This window comes from Diachasmimorpha longicaudata, chromosome 17 (assembly GCF_034640455.1).
Source record: "Diachasmimorpha longicaudata isolate KC_UGA_2023 chromosome 17, iyDiaLong2, whole genome shotgun sequence".
NCBI classification, from domain to species: Eukaryota; Metazoa; Arthropoda; class Insecta; order Hymenoptera; family Braconidae; genus Diachasmimorpha; species Diachasmimorpha longicaudata.
Window position 1 is genome coordinate 4,958,283 of NC_087241.1, and position 23,674 is coordinate 4,981,956.

Genomic DNA, 23,674 nt, shown 5'->3' on the forward strand with positions numbered 1-23,674 from the left:
GTATTTGTGAAAGGCGTCTGCCAATTTGTTTGACTCTTTGACAAATGCATTTGAGACAGTGGGGATGGGCAAGTAGTTCAGTAAACTCGTGCTTGTGACCGAGCGTCCGAAGCTCCCGGTGGAACCTGGGGGGGTGGAAAATATGGCCGGGTGAGTGGTGATAGCGCTGGGAGTGAGTGAGACACACCAGTTACAACGACAGGGGGTTGAGGGGGTGGGTGAGTCGCGCCGTCGCTCTGATTTGGGTTACTAAACTGTAAACAAATTCTCGACTTTTTGTTCTCATCGATTATCGATCGGTGGGATTGGGTGCAGGGACCTCTAGGTACCGCGGAATGAGGCGGACTGCTGTGGATGGAGGGATGAAAATGCTCGGTGAACGTGAATAATACGTTTACCGGACACTAACGGCTGCCTCCGGATGTGTTTCAAGTGGTTACTGTACCCTCACTTCAACCCCCACCATCGCCGGAAACTGAAACCCTTATTTTTCCTCTCGCGGGGTCCGGGGGGGGGTGAATGCACTTCGACTCCTGAAAGGAGGACTTAATGGACTCGCGGCGGAGGGGATGGGGGAGGGGGAGCAGGGGGTGGAATGACCGAGACGAATGCGAAGGACAAAGCACCACGTGAGTTATCACTCGCTCTCTTCGCGAATTCCCGACGATTTTTTTTTTTTTCAAAAGTTTTTTTCCACTTTTTTTTTCCACGGAATTTCAGTTCGATTATTCTGTGGGAGGAGATGGGTGGCGGGTGATGGGTATTTTTAGGGTACGGGGATATTGGGAGCGATAAATATAAATTTGATTCGCGGTAAATATAAAAATGTAAATGAGGCGCCAGACAGATCGTAAAATCTCAATGTTTTTTCGATGGCTCTGAGATGGGGTGCATTCGCCACAAATTATCGGCATTTCGACCTCGTTATTTTTTCAAGATTTTTTTTTCCAGTGTTTCAGGCTCAGAAGTGATTTATTTGAATACCAGGGGGGGAAAATTTTCAGGCTGAAGTTCACGGAAATTTTCGTTGTATTGAAATTTCGGGAACTTTTGGCGGAAAAACCACTGAAAACCCGGGGGGTTTATTTAATGTAATAAAAAATAAAAAAATACAGGGGCAAAATGGGCTGTCCTGAGTGTTGTTACAAGTTGTAGTCATCAATCTGGTGGAGTTCTCACCGTGAAGAATTTCTCCCCAGTGTCAGAATATATATTCAAAGGCGAAAGAGTCATGCAACTCCCGGCATTTCGAGGGCATTCATTTTTCACTTTCACCGAATTCAATAGGCTAACGTCGAAAATGACTATTCAAATGAGACCACCACTGGTCCGGACTTGCCGTGGTAAACCGCCGTTTGTCTTCTTTGGGTTGACCGATGGGCCAGTATGCGACAGCAAACTGCCAAGGATTAACGTCTCACTTATATACATATCCAAAATATCACCGGCTATGGATTATGTGCCGAGGTTTGTGCCATTGTTGCCATTCGTAAATCCACGACAGGCATAAATAACCCGTTGGCTCTGGCCACGCGATAGAATTTACCTCATTATTAGTGACCTGAAGAATTGTTAATGTTTATTTCGACGAGAGCGATAATCGGGGATTTCGGCCAAAGCTGATTAACCCTTAGCGGGGGTTATTGGTGCAGCTGGTGAAAATGGGATTTTTTGGGTCAGGGGTGCGATGATTTTCCGGAAAATGCGAAGGGAAATGCACAGAAACAAAAATTCCCAGGAAAATTCGCATTCACTTCAGTCAAATAAATTAATTAATCTGAACAGTCGCAATTTCTCTAGATTCTTCGCATTTTATCACGCCCTCCACCCCCTCCCCCAGTTGACAAAAATCTCGATTAATTATATAACTCAAGGATAATCACGTAAAATGTAAAACTGAACATCGTCCACAGTATTTTACCGATCTCCATCGAGAGAAGACGCCCGATCTCGAAACCTCGAAGGAGAAACGGCCCGTCTTCTCAAGCCCCCTCCCCCACCTTTTAAATTAGGCAATTTACGCAGCCGAGTTTATAGTACAACTCATTTCCTACCGTGTGTTAACTATTTTCTCTTCTCTCCCGTTCGTTTCATCTGGAAATGTCGGTGCACCCAATGGCTACCGGTAGGGGAGGGGGTGAAGAAGGGGGTTATTAGCTCGGTTTCTTCGTTGAAACGAAAACAGCCGGCATCGCGAGTCATGTGACTGGTGGAATGGTTATGGGCATAAACGATGAGTGTCCAAAATTGAGTTTTTTTCCTGGGGTTTTGGAAATATTTTTTCTTTTTATTCTCTACTGGCGCGTAAATTCGTTAACACCCCGCTTGTTAGTGGCTCAACGACGCTTGTGACTTGCCGACATTCGGCCGATTGTTTTCTATGGTATTTCGCGGTGGTCCCTGGAACACCCACTGCGGATATCATACAATGTTGCGGCCCCGACAGCCCGGTGGACCCAGATTGCTGTCATTTAAAAGTAGCAAAAGCTTTTGCATTTCTGATAAATTTGTCCACAAAAACAATTTTCCAATCACATTTCCCCAATCAAATTTTTAGGTGCAGCTAGCGTAAAAAATAGTAATCAATTGAATTCCCAGGACTGAAGGATAGATTGGATTTTTAGTGAAATAAAAAATGGCGGAATTGTCAAAAAAAATGGAGAATTCTAGTTTCTCTTCGCTCTTCATTTTATTTTCACCCGTTCGAAAGTGTCAACAGAATGTCAGGCAAGTGAATCGCGTGTGAATCGACCCGGTTGTTTGGGGGGACTGGGGGGTGAGGGGGAGAGGCTACCGAACGATAAATCCAAACCGATGAAACTCTCCTGGCTGGTGGGTTGTTGCCGGTGAGTGCAATGTACCGTGGATAAGACGCAGAGAAGGACAAGACAGGAGGAGTGAGATAAAGTGGGATAGAATACGGTTGAGTAAATAGCGAGTGACTTTGCGCAGTCAGTAAGCCATCCCCGGGATGATGCAATTTGTGGCACGCGAGGGCCTCAGGCCCCCCAGACGAAAATTGCCACGTGCCGGTGCACTGAGAGAAATTTCATTGAGGTAAATTCGATTGACGCGGAGTTGTTTTAAAAATCATTACAATAGTTACAATAAATATTTAGCATTGGGAAAAATTTGTTGTTGAAAGTTGGGAAAAGGCCCAGAAGACAACAATAAGAAGATTGTTTTAGGGCGAATTCGGGACCAGAAACTTTTAGCGATAAAATAAAATAAAAAATTGTCTTAATTTTAAATAGAATTTTTTTGAGGATGCACTCACTCGGCGAATTACTGGGCCAGTGTTGTGAGGTTTTTTTGAGAGAAATCGTTTGGAGATCCACTGGCTTCAGAGAATAGTCGTGTATGGCCACGGAAGATAGCGAAGAACTTAATTGTTTCTGGTCTGGCAATTCTCTATGCGGTCTGGACCTACACGAGCGGCTTGCCTTTGTTCCATGTCAGTGTGCCGGGGTTCATTGGAATCGAACGCCAGCAGTCGAGAGATATTTACTCTGGGTGTTGGCATTGAAAGTTTTTCAAACGTGATTTTTCCGGGGAAACATTGGATTTTTAACTGAAATCAGGTGGAGTTTGGAATATTATGACGTTACGAGGGAGTTCGTGATGGATCATAATTTCAGGGGATTTTCCCGAGACTTTTGACAGCGATAGGATATTTTAGTTTATTGATTCAATGAAGTTGTAAAATATTTTAGGGTGGTAAATGTTACGGTGGAATTTCTCGGAAATCCGGCGTTGAAAATTCCCTATTTTCCCTGATTATTCACTCATGGAACGTTTTATTTCATAAATAATTCCATTTCCAGTCCTTTCAGTCGAATAAAAATTATATTCAACTAGAATTTTTAATTTTATCGCACTATTGAGAAGTGCAGTGATTGCAAGTTGATTGAGTGTCTCCAAATATGGTAGTACAATACCCTGAAGCGTCGAAGAACGTTATATTACCTATAAACCATCCCCATCCCGTGGCCCATAAACACGTGGAAATGAAATTCGAGTAATTGTACCAAAATTTTTTTGCACCTCACACTCCCCTCGATCCCAGGGATCGCTGAGCTGGGCGTGCATCGGTGGATGAGAAGAGAATCAGGTAAAAAACTTGGGCCCGGAGGAGCCTCACGGTGAAACGCGTGGGGACTCTATTTACAGAAAAAAAAAGGGACGAACCTTTAAACGGCCTTCTGAGCTCGACCATTACACGCAAAACTGCAGTCTTGAATATTGTGATTACCTCGGACATTAATCCGTTGGATAATAGAGACGTTCTGGAGGGCATTACCTCACCCGGTGGCCTCGCCAATGGATGTCTAATGACTGTGGATAAAAGTCCCACCTGAAGTATTTTACCTTTTACGGAAAATAAAATTTACCGGGTATCGGAAAAATTATATATCAGTATTTTCACCTTTATTCCTCCGTTTATGTGCGGAAAAAACGCTGGAGGGTGTGATGGGGGGTTTTGACAGCTGCGCCACCTGGCGGTGGCGTCCCTGCAACGCAGGTGGGGCCGATTCGGCGAGAATTAAAAGTAGCGATGATCTGCGACGATGCGATTAACCTCATAAATATTTATCAATATTTATTTAAACATTCTGATAAACATCGCCAGGAGGGCCCACGTTCCCTCACTCGCCGGAGTCTCTCTCAACACCCTCCGGGCGTCGAACGGCTTATTACCCACGAAAAGCGATCTATCGCTCCCCTCGTACTCTTCTCCGAACCCTTTATAGCTTGTATTTCATGCGATGCTGTGCTGCATTCATATGCTAAAAACTCCTCGCATACCCACGTACCTCTCTTCCTTGTTACATCTCGGAATTGCACGAGGATGTCCAAACATCCTCCGAGGGCGCCACACACGCGGTCGTAAACAATAAAAATCCCTTGGTGTAACGGTGGTATACCCCCACACTTGGATGACAACCACTGTTTTTTTTTTAAGTATAAAAATCGATCCTTCGCGCATCCCTACCTGCCGCCTTTTACGGTTACCGATCATCCACCTCTTGATATTCCCCATCCCCACCAATTGATGGGGCCCCGTTGTTGATTTTACAGATATTTATTGGGACTTTTACTGTTTCGTTTTACCTCAAACATTTCATTTCTCTTTTTTCCGCGTCATCGTTGAAATGAAAATTATTTATTTGGGAATTCTACAGAGACTTTTTATTCATGATGATCGAATTTGTCGGTTTAAAAAATTTTTTTAATATATTTTGGGATAAGATATTTGAGGGTAAGATATATTTGTCGGATATATTTTTTTTAGATGTTTTTGGCAATATATTTTGTCGTATACTCGGGGAACAGGGGGGAGGCGTACAATGTCGTAATGTGAGATGTGAATGGTGACAAAGTTGAACGATTATGGAGCCTAAATTATTATTCTTGTGTCGTAAATTTGCCAAAATATTTACAGCTTTAGCGGCGTGCAGGCACGACTGATTAGTCATGCCTGTCTTCGGGGTGATTTTCAGCGTTCGCGGAAGAGCACTCGGTGGTGATTTGTTCATATACTCTCAGGGTTTTTTTTTTCTTTTCCACGTAAATCATTCTATTGAGCTTGTCCGAGACTGCAGGATGGAGTGACGAGGCGTATTGAGTTGTTGGTTAAGATGACCATCAATTTCGAGGAGTGATGGCTCCTCTGGAGAACGAATGCTCGGGGACCACGGGGGGAAATGCCAGCGATTAATTCGATCCACTGATTGGACACTAATTAAACGGGGATTTCAATAGCGAGATGTTTATGGAATGGGAATTATTGACGATTGAATATTCATCGTTTCTGGAAACTTGTGTTTTTGCCTGACAGCGAAATTAACGAGGATACGTGATTTAGGGGCGCGGGAATTGCTTAATCTGCGGTCAATTTGGCTCTCGGTTTTATTCCGCGAAATTATTCCGAGATTTCGGGAAGAAACGCTACGATTCTGCGGATCGGACGTGGAGGAGAGTGAAAAATAATTTACTGGTGCTAATTAACATCGATAATTGTTTTTTTCTGTCAACACTATAACTCGAGAACTCCGATCGCAATAAAATTCGCCGGAAAATAATTTCCCATTACGGATCACGCGATAAATTCGGTAATTTTTGGGGATGTGCATCTCGGCGAGGGGATGATCATCCCTGGGGCTAAAGGGGTTATGTAATATTGTAACCCCTCCCGGGGCGCATTCAATGGTCGAGGTGAAAGGAACAAAGTAGGCTTTTTCCAACTGCTATCTGTCATCATTGTGTGGGGCTCTTTTTCGGGTTTCAAACTGTGATTTGTGATGACAGGCGACTCTCGGGGACCCCACCGGGGAGGGGGATGCACCTGAGGAATTTATTAATCGATTAGGAGATGTGTGGCGATGATGGCTGGTGGCTCATTGAATTATTCCGGGATTCCGGGAAGTCGCGGATTTACATGTTGTTCAACTTCGAGGTGATTATCGCGAATTTATGTTTCTGGGGGAGACGAGTCGATCCCCGTCGTTATGATAATTAAATTATATACATTATATGCTATATTGATTTTTTTTTCAAAACCAGCTGAAAGTTGTGCCCGAATTCTCAATGTTATAAAATGTAATTCAATTGAAGATCAATGAAAATGTCCTGGAAATGATTGATTACCTCCATTTGAAAATATTTATCTATCATGTGATTATAATGCACTGAAATCTTCCCTGAATTTTTCAAAAGGGAATTCCCCTGAAAAAATTGAATAAAAATTGACAGTTCTGCCTGTCATTTCCTCGAAATTTTCACTCCATAAAAATATCAAAAACATTTTCCCAGAAAATCCAACACTCCACTGATTAAATAACCCCACTCTCAGTCTCCAATCACAGATAAGAATCTCCTCGTAAAACTAGTTTCCAAAAACTCAACAGCAACTTCTCGAAAAAAAGATTCCTGGCAATAAACACTTCATAAGAATCGAGAACAAGTTTCAACTGACATCAGCAAGCAGTAATTGAGACATCTCACTGCGATATGTGTGGCACAATATCACGCTTTTACGAGTGTTGTATATCAATGGTGTTCTACAACTGGATGAAGAAACCAATAGCCAACATCGCTGTCACCCCCCCACTGGGAATTCACCGGGATCCCTTTACCCTCCCCCTCCTCAATTTTTTTTATCATTCAAATTCCCCTACTATGTGAACGAAAACAGTTTCACTGAGAATGCCGACTTCAACTTTTTGATAACGCTATAAAGAACGTTCACAAGGAGCCCGTCGTCTCCCTTGACAAATAATGCCAACTGGTCACTGGGGGAATTCCTCTTTCTATTATCGCATGAGCTTGTGAACAATCCGCACTAGGGCTTGACGGGTGGCCGTGTCCTGCATCTTTACGACCCAACGGACAAATATATTTTATGCTCCTCACACACAGCCAGAGGGACGGCCATTGGCCATCGAGGGGGAACCGGAGGGGTTGTACTAGTTTACCGTGGATACACCGGATTTACGTAGCTATTCCGAAAGGGTTTTACGATGCGCTGAATTTGCGACATTAACCCCATTAAAATATGGATTTGCAGTGGAGGGAGTGATGACGGTAATCGAGATAGTTTTGTATATATTTTTTCAACTATTTAAACAAAATTATGTATTTATTTGGAAATAATATTTCTACCTGTGGGAATGTTCACACGAAAATTACTGGAGCAAATCGAATGACACGACAATCTCGCGGTTGAAATTCTAATCGTGTCTTCCCTCGTCCTAAACCCCTTCTAAGACAAACAGTCGGAGAATTCTTCGACTCTTGTTGACACCAAACCGGTACATCCCGCATCCTCCATTAATCAAGCGATGACAGTTTCCCCGTGGTTTTCTTGTTCAGTTTCTGTTCCATTGAATCGAAATAAAATACCAGCGATTGGCCGTCCGGTAATTGGGCGTTGGCTGAGTCAAACAAAGCAACAATTCCCCAGCAAATGAACAAAATGACTCGCGCGGTCCTCTCATATTTCGGGGTGATAATACGTGATATATGGGATTTATACGATCTACGAATACCATATAAAGCCTATAGGCAATTTGTAGTCCGAATAACCCCTGGCTATAATAACGGTTGGCTATAAATTTGTTTGAATATGCCCACTGTGAAGACACTGAGAGGGGTGGGGGGGGGGGTGAGTGCAGTGGGTGGAGGGGGATCTTACAACGGCTCTTTGGCATTTGCCGCTGGGAGGGCTGACAACGTTTCGCCCAAAACATGTTTTATCGGAATACCATAACCCCCCATATGACGCAGACGCTAAACCGCATACACATTTTGTCGAAGATGGAGATTTGACTCGGCGTTTATACTCATTCCCTACTTTGTATTTTATTGGTTTTCATTATTTTATGACTAACTGATGCGATGATAGAAAATTACTCCTGGAATTTTGCGTGAAAAGTCTCGAAATATTCCCTCACTCACACTTCACGCGAATTAAACGTTCGCACCCCCGATTGAGACTAACAAACGCAGTGAGATCGCCTCCCGGTTTACCGACAAATCGCCCCAGAACAATCTCAATTAGATAGCAGTCTATACGAAGAAAAATCCAATGAAATTCATATCCATTTCCCAACCAGGAATTATTACCCCCGTAAAGATGTGGAAGTGGCACGAACCGACGTACCGTTGGACACGTGGGCGATGAAACCGTGTGCAGCACCGCCTGGCGCTGATACCACTTCACTCCTCTATTTCTCAACGAAATTAATTATCTCAAACTGCTAAAAGGTATCACATATTTCACATCTTCCCCACCCCTCCTACCGCCCTGTTCACATTTTTTTAATTAGCCAAAATAGGGGGGGAGCGGAGGTAGAAGAGGAAAAAATAGAACAACAACCCCACGCGATAGCTTCTCACGCAAAAACCGGAGAAATTTAATTTAAAAATTACGGAAGTAACCGTGAAAGAGTCCATTGTCGAGACGTCGCCAGTGGCTATCCCTCTTCATCCTCCACCTCCCCATCCCTCTAGCCCAATCGTACAAACCGTCAACCCTCTATCCACTCACAGCACAGACACAACTCCGAAAACTTTTTCCTAATACTTCTCCCTTATTTCTTCACAATTCCTTCATCTCTGCGTCGGATTAAATTTTTGCGAACCAACTAGACGCTCCACCGACGTCAAATTCACGACTGGGGATTGAAAAAAAAACCCCTACGAGAAGTAACAGGGAAAAAAAATGGGAAAAATAAGAGCGAGAGAGAATGAGGTGAAGAAGTGCAACACAAAGATCTGACCGCGGTCACGTTCAACGGAGGGGGTGATGGGGGGAGGGCGAGTGTGTGCGGTTAAATTTGGTTGATTAAAAAGTGAAACGTATCCACTCTGTGTATCCCTGGAATTTTTGTAATGGGGATCGATTAACGACCTCGTCTCCATCGACGTGCATATTTACGCTGCCAACGAATGCAACAAATAATGCTGGGAGATCTGGATATGATTCTATTTTATTAGAAATTGGAATTTTTATTAGAGGGTAGTGCTGGAGAATAAATCAATAAATTTAAATTAACTGTTATTCTCAAGGGCTGATCATAAAAAAATGTGATTATGGAGAAAATTTTCCGGATTATTTACGATGAAAAGTGGTCCATGTTACCCGAATCATCCCTATCCCAGTTCTTTCACCCCCATCGGTTTATATCGGGGCCTTCAACATCAAAGCGACGACTTTGTCAGCGGTCTCGACGGACAGTATTATTTTTATAAATATCTTCCTGAACACCATCGAAGACTTCCGATATCGAATATTCCCCTTCGCCATTAAATAACCCCCCATTGAATCTGATCAATGAAGTCCTCTTACATCAAATCCGCGTCATAATCTCCTCCTTCCTCACCACAAACATTGAAATGTTTGTAAAAAATATTTACACTCCGGAGGATTCGCAATTTTTTAAAGAAAAAAAAATGACGAGTCGTCTCGACGTCGATGGGACGCTGCAAAAATTAGTGGGAATGCAATGACGAACTAATGAATTCCCTGGAGGATGAGGAAGAATGAGATATAAACTGGTCCGGTTGCAGATCGGTGAGTGGGGTTTCCTGAATCGTCTCTGTGATAAGATCGGTAATAACGTCTGAGGATTCGCTACACCTCCCCCTGGAGGCTCCCTTTCTCAGCCCATGATAATAACAATAACGCATCTTTATTGGCCACTGGCATGATAATGGAATTAGCTTGAAAATTCGCGAATGGCTTCTGCCAAAATAATTGTCAAATTAAAAAATCATTCAGATTAATTTCACCGAAAAATCGGGAAAAAATATCTAACGTCTGTGACAAGTAAAATACATTTGGAAAATTTGGAGAAAATTTTTATGGCACGCGATTTTTATCAGAAGGACATTCCGCATTATTTCATAATGTTATGGCTATTTTGCGGGATCTTCATCTTCGTTCGATTTCTCATTTCTTTCTCTCGTTTCACGGATGTATTCAAACGATCGTTTGAACGTGTGCGATGCTCTCTCGCGGGGCTGGTGCGGCCACTCAAAGGAGCCGATGGTAAAAGGGAGGATGAACCGTGGGGAACGAGACCCACGTCACTTGGAACCATTCGAGAATGTAATATCCTGTAATTACAGACTGGTACGTGTCCCAATGTAGCACGCGCGAGGTCATATCATCCTTTTACTTTGCACAAAATCATAATGCACTTTTTTTTCCCCCATCTTTCCCCTCGGGCTCTTGTTCTTGTTGTGCCAAGGGGAGAAATGAGAACGTTGGAATAACAAAGAACATTTGGTGGGCATCAATGGTACTATTCGGTGTCTGGAGGAAAAAAAAATCCTTTGTAAGTGAGAATGCGATGAAGAATTCCTTTAAAATATTTTTTTGTCTTCGATCGCTTTCAATTTTCATTTTTAATCCACTTGAATTGCTTTCACTCAGTTTTTGGGATGATATTTTTAGAGAATTGACGGCGCGTTCCGCGAGGGAGGGGGAAACTCAAACATTACGCGAAAAGGGGACCTGGAAGATCGTAAATAAAATAAAAAATTTATAACGAACGTTCGAAAAAAAGGAATATCTCTTGAATCCGATATTAACGTTGTTTTTACCCACAATACAAGTCATTGATTTCTCCTCATATTTTTCAATATTTCAGTTTGACATATTGACAGAGATTCACCGATAGCCGTGCATATACCGGTTTCCCATTGGGTACCCTGTACCCTGCCGATGTTATCATCTCCGCGGTATACGCTCCCCATGTCCTTTTTCTCCGCCTTTCGTTCACTTGCCATTGTACAACGAATGCCGGTGTTGTGTCCCATTGGCGCCACTGGACAAGTGGTTTCGCATTAATTTTTGTCTCAATTTTCAATTTTTCTAATGAGAATAACATCTCGGAAATCGAAAAAAACCTCAAAAAGACTCGACGAATAAAATGCACAATAAATGCCAGAGGAAGTCGTCGATAATGAAAAATAATACGTCAACGTGAACACGAACATTGCAGAGAAATTCTAATTGACAATATCGAAAAGCCATTGGAGTTTTCTAAGGAAAAGCGGATGGAAAAATTCCGAAAAAACGGCGTTAAAAATTTTTAATACGTTCGAAATTGTGCTAAAACTATAATTTTAATCAGGCGACGTGACGAAAAATAAAACCGTTGTAACTAGTACTACCGGATAGTGTTGATATAGCTGATGTTTATCTCTGAGATATTGAGTACCAAGTTTTAATGGTGATGATGGCGAAGTGAGGGTATAAAATAGACCGTAAAGCAAATCGATGATTATCCAAACGCGCTTATGAAGGAAGATTGTATCTTATAAATCGATGACATGCCAGAGTTAATTGTCGATTTTGTCTCATTTAGGGCATTAAATAAACCAAATAAACCATTGACATCGAAAAACAAGTTGATGCAGTTGACGGTAAAACAAATATAAAAAAAACCATAATCCTTTCATATCTCGTTAACCCTGAATTTAATGCGGTTTTTAATGTTGAATTATAAACGCTTGTCTGTTGCATGGGTTGGTGAATGGTGAAGCTTCCTGGAACAGTGAAATCGACAGGAACTGCTGCATGAGGGACAAATGCAAGAATATGAATAACGAGACTTTGGGGGAAAAGACAGACCCCATATGGGGAATGGCGCCCATTGGAATCTCCGAGGTTGTTTCTCAGAATGAACAAAGATTCCTTTGGTTTTGTTTGAGTGAGGCATATTAGCGAACAAGAGTTGGAAATAATGAGGAGATTGGGGTATATACAATGTGAAACGCCTGTTCGAACATCGAAACCCGATGTCGGGGCTAGAAGTGAACGAGCGAAGGGCATAAATTATTTGTCGCGGAATTTATTGACCGATGATCACTGCAATATTTTTTAAGTTATTTAATTGTCCTCCGTTGACCCAACAACACCATAATTCAATCGAATTTTGGAGGTTAAGCAGACGCTAGTACCTAGACGCCACCGCCAGGTGGCGGGACTCTAAACCGGCGCAGTCGTTCCTCGAAAAATATTATTAAAAGTACATTCCCAATTTTTTTAAGTCTTCATCACGTTGTCCTCTCCCAACGCCAAACTCGTGAGTGTATTTTGTAATGTGACATTTTGCCGATTACCGGGGACATCACGAGTCTCAAAATTTTTGATTCTCACCGCGATACCGGTTGGGACAACACGTTAAATACAAAATGACGCAAGAATAACGCCCACGTGATGGTAACATTACCCGACTCACTGTTTTATGTCTGATTCAGTGTATTCCTCCTGGCCCCGAGGCACCATGTATACGACCAAAAATCCATGCCCACCCGTTACGCTCGATTCCACCGGTGTCTTCCCCTCCCCCGCGAGATTGGCGCCGATGTCAGGGCCATTAACGATCCCCAGCTCCTCTCACTGTATTTTCTCTTGAATTTGTTTTATTTACTCTCACCTTGTGATGCCCGGGAGTAATGACTAATGACGGATGACGAAATTGGAAATTTTTCTCGTGCTCCCCCTCCCGCGGATCGCATTATCAATTCCATATTTTCTTGTTAAAATCCTTGTTTGTTGCTGGGAATTATCGGTATCGAATGACACACCAGGATAAGTGAAAATAATTATGAAATATTCAGTGCGTCAAGTGCAATTTATGAATTCCTTTTATAGCTCAATTGGGTACAGCTCAGGGGAAATATATTCAATCGTAAAACTTTCGAAACTCGTACATAATGGCACGCGCAAGCGCCGTTGAGGTGAGAATGGAATGTCGGCTTGTTCCTCATTAGCAATTGGTGATCGTAACCAGATTCAGCCCTTCGGTGAGAGAATTTAGTGGGTAAAGGTTGTCGTTAGGCGATCGGTGACTCCTACTGGTCGTGGGATAATTATCGATTAAAAAATGAGTCTGAATTGTTGAAATATGTTGGTTAATTTGAAAGTTAACAATGCGACGATGAAAAAATTCCGAAAGGACCAGAATATTTGAATCAAAAATTGAAATAACCCCAATTCGTATTGATTCTGTTCGGTAGGAATTCCCGATTCACCTTGTCATCCCATTGAAAAGAATAAATTCCGTTCGACGTGAATGGGACTCCGCTATTCGTATGTAAAAGCACAGGAAAAACCGGAGGATCACGGGGAATAAACCGGGCAAATCCCGCCGGATTTCGCCCTAAAAGAAAAAATAAACCGCTAAAGTCAGCAAGAGACAATGAAAATATCTCGGTAAATCAGGAACGCGGAATAGGAGAAGTAGAAGATTAGCAGGGGCTTGCAAGGGCATTACCACTGCTCTCCGAGGATGCCAAGTGGTGAACAGCAGTTTCAAATGCTCTTTTTTACTCATTCCCTCTTCCTCTTTCATCTCTCCTTACTATCATGAAAGCTACTTCTATATACCGGGAATTTAACCACCCGTGAACCTGTGCAATATATCGCTAAGATAATTCGGTTGTTGGCTCCAGCAAAACACGTGATTTTATCTTCCTCTTTCCGTATTTAGTGCAAAAGTTGGCCATTTTCTAATGCCCAACGTCATTGCAATTTTAATATTTCTTACCTCAGGAGTAGATGGAACTGGATATTATCAGGAGTCTGATAATTACCGAGACACGATGATTATCCAGTTTCAAAAATAAATTCTCTTCGATCCTGAGGCTCCGGGAATTTTTCCATTTTTCCCCCTCCGGGAAATGAATGAGTGGAATATTCTATTTGAAAAAATGAATCGGCCGATGAATCCGAGCCATCATCTCCCCAAAAATGTTGGATGAGGTTCAAGTAACAGAAATAATTCTGGAATTAAAAAGCCCGGTCAACATACCCTCATAATTCTCAATGAATATAGACGTACGCCTCCATTTGGCCTGCCATATACCATTTCGAGTTGAACGTACACTCAATTCACTTGATATTATACGATACAAAAGAGTAAAGTCCCTTCACCAGTACAAATTGATGACAATTACAGTTTTGGTTGCCAGTGAGAGACAGAAAAGCCGGAACTATTAGCTACGGTATTTTCTACCCGCCTCATGCCAAATGGACCTCAACTACTGTACCTCCTGCTCATATTCCCCATTCGGCCATCATCCTCTTGTGCTCATTTATAGGTCACGCTTATTTACGGTACACAAGTGTTGAGGGGAAGAATAAAGGCCAGAGGTATTTGAAGTATTTTAATACCCCGAGGTATCGTAGATCACCCATCAAAAACTTGTTTTTCATTTTCAATTTTGTTGGAAATTTTTTCAACTGTCACTAAATTACTTTTTACCATTTTAATTTCTGATTTTTACTGCTTCGATTTGAATTTTATTCTTTATTATTTTCAATCACGGGTCCCTTACTGAAATGCTGGCCATTACAACTCCCCGGGGACAGGCCCTTCGAGCATCTCGAGATCTAGGATTCTGACCGAATAGGCGGCATTGATCGAGCCTCAATATGCCAGACGTTCGAACAATTCAGCCAAGAGAATTTCCCCATCCCTTGGAATCCCTTCGGTCAGTGGAGATGGCCCAATTAGCCCAGAGGTCTTTGGCCCCACTACAAAACTCCACCTAAAAACCTCCAGAAAATTTCACGTCCGATATTCTCCCAATTTTTTCTACATTCGTATCTCAAATTAAAATAATTTTATTTTGCACAGCCGTAAAATCATATTCATCAGAGGGAGGTAGACCCTCCCATCCCTTTTTATCGTGTTTGCCTCTTGGAGCGTTCGACAACAAATCGTCCAAGTTTCGAGTATTTTTCGAAAAGAGTACGTCCCACAAAAATATCCCCCCGCTGGAGTAAAGCGACTGGAGGGCCATAAAATACGCGTGCATGGATGCATTTACGAACTTTATCCCACTGGTTCTTTCACTCTTCTGTGGGGAGGGGGTAGAAGGGGGAGTATGCACGAGTTACTGTATACGAGAATCCGGGAGTCTTTCGTCTGAGGGATGTTGGAGGGTTGGGGGGGTTGGAAGCCAGTGACCGGGGGGCAGTTGTTTTCCCAAAAGGAGAAATTTACAAGGGCCATAGGAGAAGTTGAATACTTCTGCCTGAAAATTTTCGTGACACTGTGGCGCCGGGAATACGAAAACTAAAATAATTTTCATACAGATTCGACAGATAATTAATTAATAAGAATTTAATTTAACTGATAAGACAGCGATTTTTAATTATTTGCCAAAAGTATTCGTGATTTTCAGACATTTCAATGCTTCAATTTTTATCATTTACTCTTCATTAATTTATTAATTAGTTAAAGAGGAGGGAGACCCCTGCGACGAATAATTTTTTAATGACCCAAAAAAACCCGAAAACATCATAGAAAATCAATTGAAATTAGTTAAAGAGTTTGACGTCTATTTAAACGACGGTCAAGTGTTGGAGTTTCTCACGAGTGTCCCAACAGTGCCTTTTGTAAACAGTTGAGACACTCTGACACAAGGAATTCCGCACCTCTAATTATTCCGGTTGCTCGTAGAACCCGAGAAAACGAAACGACTTTCTCACGTCGACAAATCCACCGGTTCAAATATATTTTTCCCCTCCAGCATCGCCGGCTCTCACTCCTATTTTCCAGCCTTGTCATCGACACCATTTCGGTGTCTCACGGGGTGGGAGGAGGGAGGGGACTTTGGAAAATCGCGTTAATCTCTTTAAAGTGAACCCCGGGTGCAGCTCAATGTGCTGGAGTCATCGTGCCGCCGCGGCTCGACAACAGGTAGGTAAAAAGGAGATTGGAGGTGAGAGACTAGAACAAAGGATAGCGAGAGGTACATAACCCGGGATGAGATAGAGTTTCAGGACAAATAGAAGTGTTTCCCCTGGGAAAACTCACTTCCCGACGGTATTTGCAGTTCCATTCGGTAGTTTTAGGGTTAGAAAACCTCGAGAATCGCAGATCATTCGGCTAGAATTTAATTACAACGTTTGGTAATGAAAAAATTACGTTTTCAAGGTCGCCCGAGCGCTAGGGCGCCGTCTTGCGGTGGCGTCTATGTACTGCGGGTGCGATATTCGCCGTCGGGTCATTAAATTTGAATTCCGACGGATTAATCTCTCACAATTGAAAAGCGTCTCGATATAGACACCGACTGAATGACCCTTATCACAGTTCTAAAAATAATAAAGCCCCTTTTACCGATTCTTATCGCATATCATCAGTTGTCCCGAGGCTCAACGCGTGGCGCAGGATTAATTCAATCGGTCGGTATCAATGTGGATAAGATTGCCCAGTTAAAATGCACTTCTCCCCTCTTGTATCACAAAACGACTTTACAATTCATTTTTTTCATTCCATTAATTTCTTTTAACTCTCTTTCACCTCTATTCCCGCGTACCCACACGCATGTACCTGACTTGTTTATTGCACACTTCAGCCATTAGTGCGCACTGCACTGCCTGCGCAAACACAGTGACGGAATGTCGTGGGTGTCACCAACACTCCTTTCATCCCGGTAGCCCCTGGTGATGCACTCACACATGCTCATATCAACTGAGGTTTACGTGGTGTATCGATATGTGAGGATTTTGTCGAGAGGCGGTTTACGATCGGCCAAGAAACACGGATCAACAATCGGTAGGCGATACAAGTCCGACGTTCGGTTCTCACTGAGATGTTGTAAAATAAACTTTATTGTTGAAACTGTATATTGCCAATTCGAGGAAGTGGAAAACCCTGTATTTTTGATCATTAAAAATATTTTACAAACTGTAATTATTTATGGGGGAATTTAAGAGGAGTGAAAAATTCACGGGAATTAGAAATGTTTGCGGCGGGAAATGATATTTTTCTTAATTAAAAATCATTCGCATATCGTATGAAAAATTGCTCGGAAGGCATTTAAGTGTCAAAAAACTTTTGCCTGATGTTAATCATTTTTTTTTGCGTTTAACTCTGTAATTGAACTGAATGCAGAAATCATTACAACGCATGAGTGCCAATTTCGTCATTGGAATCTTTGAAATTCCCGTAGGCTCTTGAAATTTAATGTTTTGTTTTCCCAACGGTACCAGAAATTCCAGCAACACAATGAGAAACCCAACGAGAAGGGAAAAAAATAATAAATTACCACTGGAGAATAATAAAAATCCGGCAAATTGTGCGCCTTCGTCGTGCTCATTGTCGGCGTATTTACGGCCGAAGGTGCGAGAGCACACAGATGTACTGATACATAAAGACTGAAGGGGGAAGGGGGGGAATATGTCTGCGACAATAGCCTTCCAACGTATAATACAACCTGACTCGAGCGACGCCGGCGTCGGGCGTCTTTACGTGACTCCTGAGTGCATAACCCGCGTTGACGAACTGAACGTTAAATTCACGGAAAAAATAATAAAAAAAAAAATCAGGGAGAAGGACGAGGAGGGATGGAAAAAACAAAGCGGGAAGGGGGAGTCATTATGCGGAGTAGGCATACACGCGAAGCAGATACTTGAATGCGGCGTCACGAACTCGAGTGGCTCTCGAAGAAGACTCCCAGGGTGACCAAGTCAAGGCGGGCCGGGTACCACTCGACGGGGGTTGAAAAAAAAATTCACCCCATCCCGGCTCAACTTCTTCCATTCGCCCTCGGGAGGCATCGCATTTCCTGGCTTTTGGCAGAGGTCAAACTCTTCACGACCCACTTTCCTTTGGTATTCTCGGGGGGGAGGGGGTTGTGCAGGTGGACTCCGGGGTAAAATCGCGATTGGAAATCAGCCAGTGTTCTATTTTGTTTTTATGCGGAGGGTAGTTCAGCTGGTGATTGAATACTCAGCATTTATCTGACGGAGGGAGTGCGATTCGTCCATTTTCACCGAAAAATAGGGCGCCCTATTTAACGATCAATTCTTATCAGAATTATTTTGATGATTATTTAATGGAAAAATTCGCCCCCCTAATTATTTATTCATGACACGAGAGCCTTCCGAACCTCCGAGAATCTCCCGAAAAGAGGGAAAATAATGTGGGTGACAGGGGGGCGTAGGGATTCGGTTTACGCACTCGCGAGCAAATATTATCGTTACGATCGTGTGCGAGAAGGGAGAGAGCGATAAAAGGCCAGAAATAAGGGAGTTTGAAGTTGAGTGCATTCGTGCGAAAACACTAACGCACCTCGAGAGTATTTTTTACTCAAGTTAAGGGACTTTTGCGACATTGGCTTTGAAAAACATTTCACTGAGGAGAAAAGAATCCAGATATTCACCGCTCAGCACTGGGGAACTGTACCCTTGACGTGCCTCCGGTGCTGGAGTACGATGGAGAGAGTACTTCATGGTGACTGCAAGCACCTATGCTTTTTTTTCAATTTCATAATAACAAAGAGGAGAATTTCCAACAAAGGGAAATTTATATTTTTTTCTATCTCCAGAGATTACAAAGATCCAACGCAGGATACGGGAAATTTCCAATCCACCGATTTTGCTGGAATTTCCCAGTAAAATTACACTTGAATTTATTTTTAATTAATTTTTTTGGGTGAAAAATATTTGTTGGGTCTCGGATTGAATTTCTGTATTCGGGAATACTTCTCCTTATCTGTTTATTTGTTTCGCCACCGAGGACTCATGAATTTTTAATGAAACTACGTTTTTGGGAGGTCAGGATTTCTGCCGGATTATTTCACTGGACATGAGGAATAATAATGTTTTCACGGTAATTGATGGTTAGACGGGGCACTAAGTATCGGTAATGGGTGTTATTTTGACACCAGCCAGGTGATAAAATGAGTCTATCTCTTTAATCTAACCTTGACGTGACACCGAATAAATTAATTCTCACGGTTTCTTCTTCCAAGAATATTCTCTTAAACTCAACTCCAATATCGCCCAAAAATTCTATTCTCAAATCGCCTATTTTGCCCCGATAGTCCCGAAAAGCGAGAAAAATATTTGGTACTCCATTATTTTTTTTCAATCCATAAAGTACTTTTCCAATTTTATGTAATTTTATTTTCTTAATTATAATGTTTTCTCTCATGTTATGTGTACTTTTCCAATTTTTGAAATAAAAAACTTTTGCAACTAAGCAGACACATCACTCTAAATCTAATTAAATTTAATTATGAAAGCTCTTAAATAAATTACGCGAGGATTTTTTTTAATTTACCGAATCATAATATTGGAAAAATATATTTTTTTCTTTGGAACTAACCTTATAACGAACATGTGTGTCCCGTGGTCCCTCGATGGACAGTCATTGGTTCTAAGATGTTTGTCCCCTTCGTCAGACGAGGCACCGGTTTCACGCACTGGGCCGCGCGTGCAATAAAAAATCGCGCGGCGATGCACCGCGAACTCCCTCCGTCCGTTCAAAACTAATCAAACCGACTAAAAACCCGGCAATCGCCACTACAACAGTCACTCAATATCAAGAGACTCCCCCAGCTCTCACGAAAAAAAAAAAAATCCAAAAATCCCCCCCAAAAATTCGAAGAAAACAAAAATTCTAGTCGCACGAGTCGACAGGCGAATTTTCTCCAATTTTTTACAACTCAACGAGGATGAGCGACGCTCTCTCGTGAATGGTGGTCGATAGCACGGCGCTCTACTGACGTCGCGACGCCTCGTCGTGTGGTGGCCCGCGGGTTACTCGCTGCATACCCCCGTTGTACCGCACAACCACCCCCGCGCGTCACTCGTTGGACTTACACGCCGCCCTCACTCACTCCGGAACAACCCGGAAACTGACGAAGTCCCCTCAAACTACCCTTATTTCGCATCCCCCACTACGGACTGAGGGAGTTGTACGGTGGAGGAGACCGGCGACGACGCCGTCGACGCGCCGCGATATCCCTCCCTCCCATCCACACGCGCCAGGAGATTCGAGACGCCGTCAACGAATTTTTTTAGGGAGGGGGCGGTATTCCAAGATGAGAACGAATTTTCAATCATTGGGGGGGGGGGGAGAGAGGGTGGAGGTGGAGGGATGCCTAACTGTTCATTTATTTATTCAGAGGAGAATTTTACTGTTCGTGAGCTTCAAAAATATAATCCTCTGCTATCAACTAATTAATTAAATGGAAACGTATATAAATAATAATAATTTTTCTATTTCTGCTCTATTTATTTTTGCACTAATTATAAACGAATATTTTTTAACCGATATCGATAGTCCTCTCCCCTCAACAGACCAATATATCACATTCTCATACTCATCATTGGATTGCGTCACCCTGTCCAGCTTTTTCCCTCCCCCTACCCCCGACTATCTCACCCCATTTCCATCGAGTCGTCACAGTCGCTCAGTCTGGAAATCCCCGAGTCATGTATCGCCCACGTCGTCCCGACGCGTACCCCAACCGAGGGGTTGAAATCGTGAAAATGTCAGACATTACAGCCCACGCGTTGCGGGTGGCGTGACCAAAACTAGGACAAACTTGATTCATTCAAGGGTTGCTCGTGTCGTTGGCGAAATTTTACGCATTCCCGTTCGCTCCCTCCCCCTTATTTTCAATATCACAAAGAGAGTTAGCCCTCAGACTCACTCCTGGCGCCAGACTTTCATTGACTGTTCCACTCGCTCGAGAAAAGCTCGAGCTTCTTGTTTCGTCACTGGAATCCCCTCAACCCCTCCGAGAAATGAAATTCATATTCCGAGAAATTTGTTACGAGAGAGGAGTCAATTGGCCCGGGTTACACCATCATTTTTCTCGGTAGCAATTGCCGTTACCATCAGCTTCGTTGAACTTCAAATACTGAAATTACGAGGAAATTGGGGGTGGAAATATCGACTTTATGACTCCTTCACATGAACTATAATAAAATGGGGGTAATTTCTACTTGAATTTAACCAAAATTGATAATTGATTTTTGGAAAAGCCCAAGAAAAAATTCTAACAATTCGAAGGGAATGAAAAAATCAAAAATCAAAAAGAAAATTGACAAAATAACTTCCCCTCAATCGCAATGACTGGACCGCCCGGTCGGTCTGCACTAGAAAATTGGCCGTCGGCCAAATGACTCACTTGGCACTCGTAAACAATTATCACACCTCCACTGACTGTCATCGTATGAATTATCCCTGAAATTTATCAATTTTCAGCCGGACTAAAAAAAAAAACGGTGCATTACGAAACGAAAAATTTATCACCAAAGTTGAATGACTCTTAAAAGCATTCCATTCACTGCTTTCCACATCTACGAGTCAATGGACAAACGCTCTCCCCATTTCCCGATCCCCAGGAGTGAATTTACACGATGTTCTGAGCGATGTACCCGTATTATGTACCTCAGCACGATAAACGGAATTTCATTCATTCAAAGGGGCGAGTAGGGGGAGGGGAAATGGATGATTTTTCTCGATCGAGTGTGTGATTGTATTGGAAATGATGAGGACACACCACTTTGGTGGGACTTAGTGTGGAGTAAACTCTCTCCCACTCGTATCGATTTGGACAACAGCCAAATTCTATTCTTTCAATTGAGAAAAGGGTGGGGGGCACTGAGGGCTTTTCTTGGATTTTCTATTTCACACTCAAGGTCGTTATGCAACGGCTGGTGAATGGAGGGTCAATGGCATCAATCAATCGTATATTTAATTTATATTTAATATTGTGGTCGTCGTTCTATCACACCCAACATTCAGCTAATGATGTGCCGACATAACTGAATTTAGACCAATATATATGCATATATATGTGTGTAAAAAAATGTATAGATAATTTCGGATAAATAATGAAAATAATATTGAAAATTCCATAAATACCAGTAAAGAATCGAATTATTTATTTTTCGAGCAATTAGCTTTGCTTGTTCACGCGCAAAAAATAAAGAGAAATCCCTGTCGGTCTCTTTTACCCAGCAATGAACGTAAATAGTCGGTGAAACGAGCAAACATACTGGAGAGGGACTCGCCCTCCCGTGGGGGAATCCATTAAATAAAAGAGACACTGAAAAGTCCGACTGACCTGCTCTTTCCTCGATATATCTTTTTTTTTTCTCCCTTCACTCACAACCACACGTGACGAAGAAACGATTACCAATCTCTCCATAGAATAATTCCACTTACTTTTGGGAGGTATCTCCGAGCCCTTTCGCCCTATCAGTATTTTTTTTAAAGGCTGAAATGCCTCCCGAGAAGTATCAACAAATCACCTGATATCGCCTGATTGAACTCAATTTACTCAACGCCATTAGAGACATTTCATCCTAGAGTCACTGGTCAATGATATTTTTCTACACTTCGTCACTTTAAAATCATCACTCCAACGATTTCTCGTATCTTTGTATTAATAAATGTCCACTGGGGCTTAAATACTTATCATGACAAGCACTCTTATGATTTTCTACTCCGAAACATAAATTTTTACTTCATGTGTGTTCGACGAATGAGAATTTTTCGAAGACTTTTGAATTTTATTGTCCATTGAAAGCGTACGATATTTTCTAGGTCAGGAATTGTTTTATTCTGTCAACAGCAGTACTTTAATGATAGTTATATATATATATTTTTTTTAATGGGAAATTATGGAAATTTATTGTGAGTCGATGGAAAAATTCAGTAATTTTTAGTAAATTTTCAAAAGATAAATAAAAATAAAGTAAAAATTTATTCACTCGAACACCCGCAGGGAGCCTATCAAGCAACGACTTATCTAATGATCCAATGAAACGTTGAGATTGCTCATCAAAGTAGCGCGGAAATATCGTTAACCCACAAGTTATCATTTTCCTTATTTGCGTTTAGCAACTGTGTCCATAAAACGCCGGAGAAACTAATTGAAATAGCTATGACTCAGTATTTATTGTTATTGGTATATTATGCGATTGAATTTGCTCAGTCAAGTGACGATGGGGTGAGCATTGACCATTGAAAATGATTACATTCTCAACAAATCATATGGACTCGTTGAATTTTTCTTTTCAATTTTCACCGGTTGAAATTTAATCGAAAATGTTAATTCAGGGGACACTTGCGGTTGTGGGTTGATTATCTATTTTCACGGAGATGAATTTAATGATAAACAATGGAACATTTACAGTGTTATGGGAATTTGTGGTGGGGAGTTGGTTATTACGAGGAGATAATGTTACGACGATGATTGTTTCATCTGCGAGATGATGAGTTACGGTACAATTGTTATAGGGAAAGACTATTGTTCAACAATAGGGTAAATTCTAGAGTTAAATTAATTCCCGACCGACAGATATTGACTGTTTCCCCTCCCAAAAAAAAAATCCCTCACAGCT

The 23,674-nt window shown here is 42.1% G+C and overlaps 1 protein-coding gene across 2 annotated transcripts in view; it reads right to left on the minus strand.

The window, feature by feature from the left end:
* LOC135170543 (fibroblast growth factor 18) overlaps positions 1–23,674 on the minus strand; it is a 68,905-nt gene that overhangs the window by 41,566 nt on the left and 3,665 nt on the right. Inside the window, exon 1 of one of the 2 annotated variants that reach the window (XM_064136469.1) lies at positions 19,638–20,287. The exons of the other annotated variant lie outside the window; for it this stretch is intronic. Within the exon in view, the coding sequence (XP_063992539.1) occupies positions 19,638–19,651 (14 nt within the window). The 5' untranslated portion in view covers positions 19,652–20,287. Of the gene's footprint in view, positions 1–19,637; positions 20,288–23,674 lie in introns of those variants that run through there. 2 annotated transcript variants of the gene reach the window in all.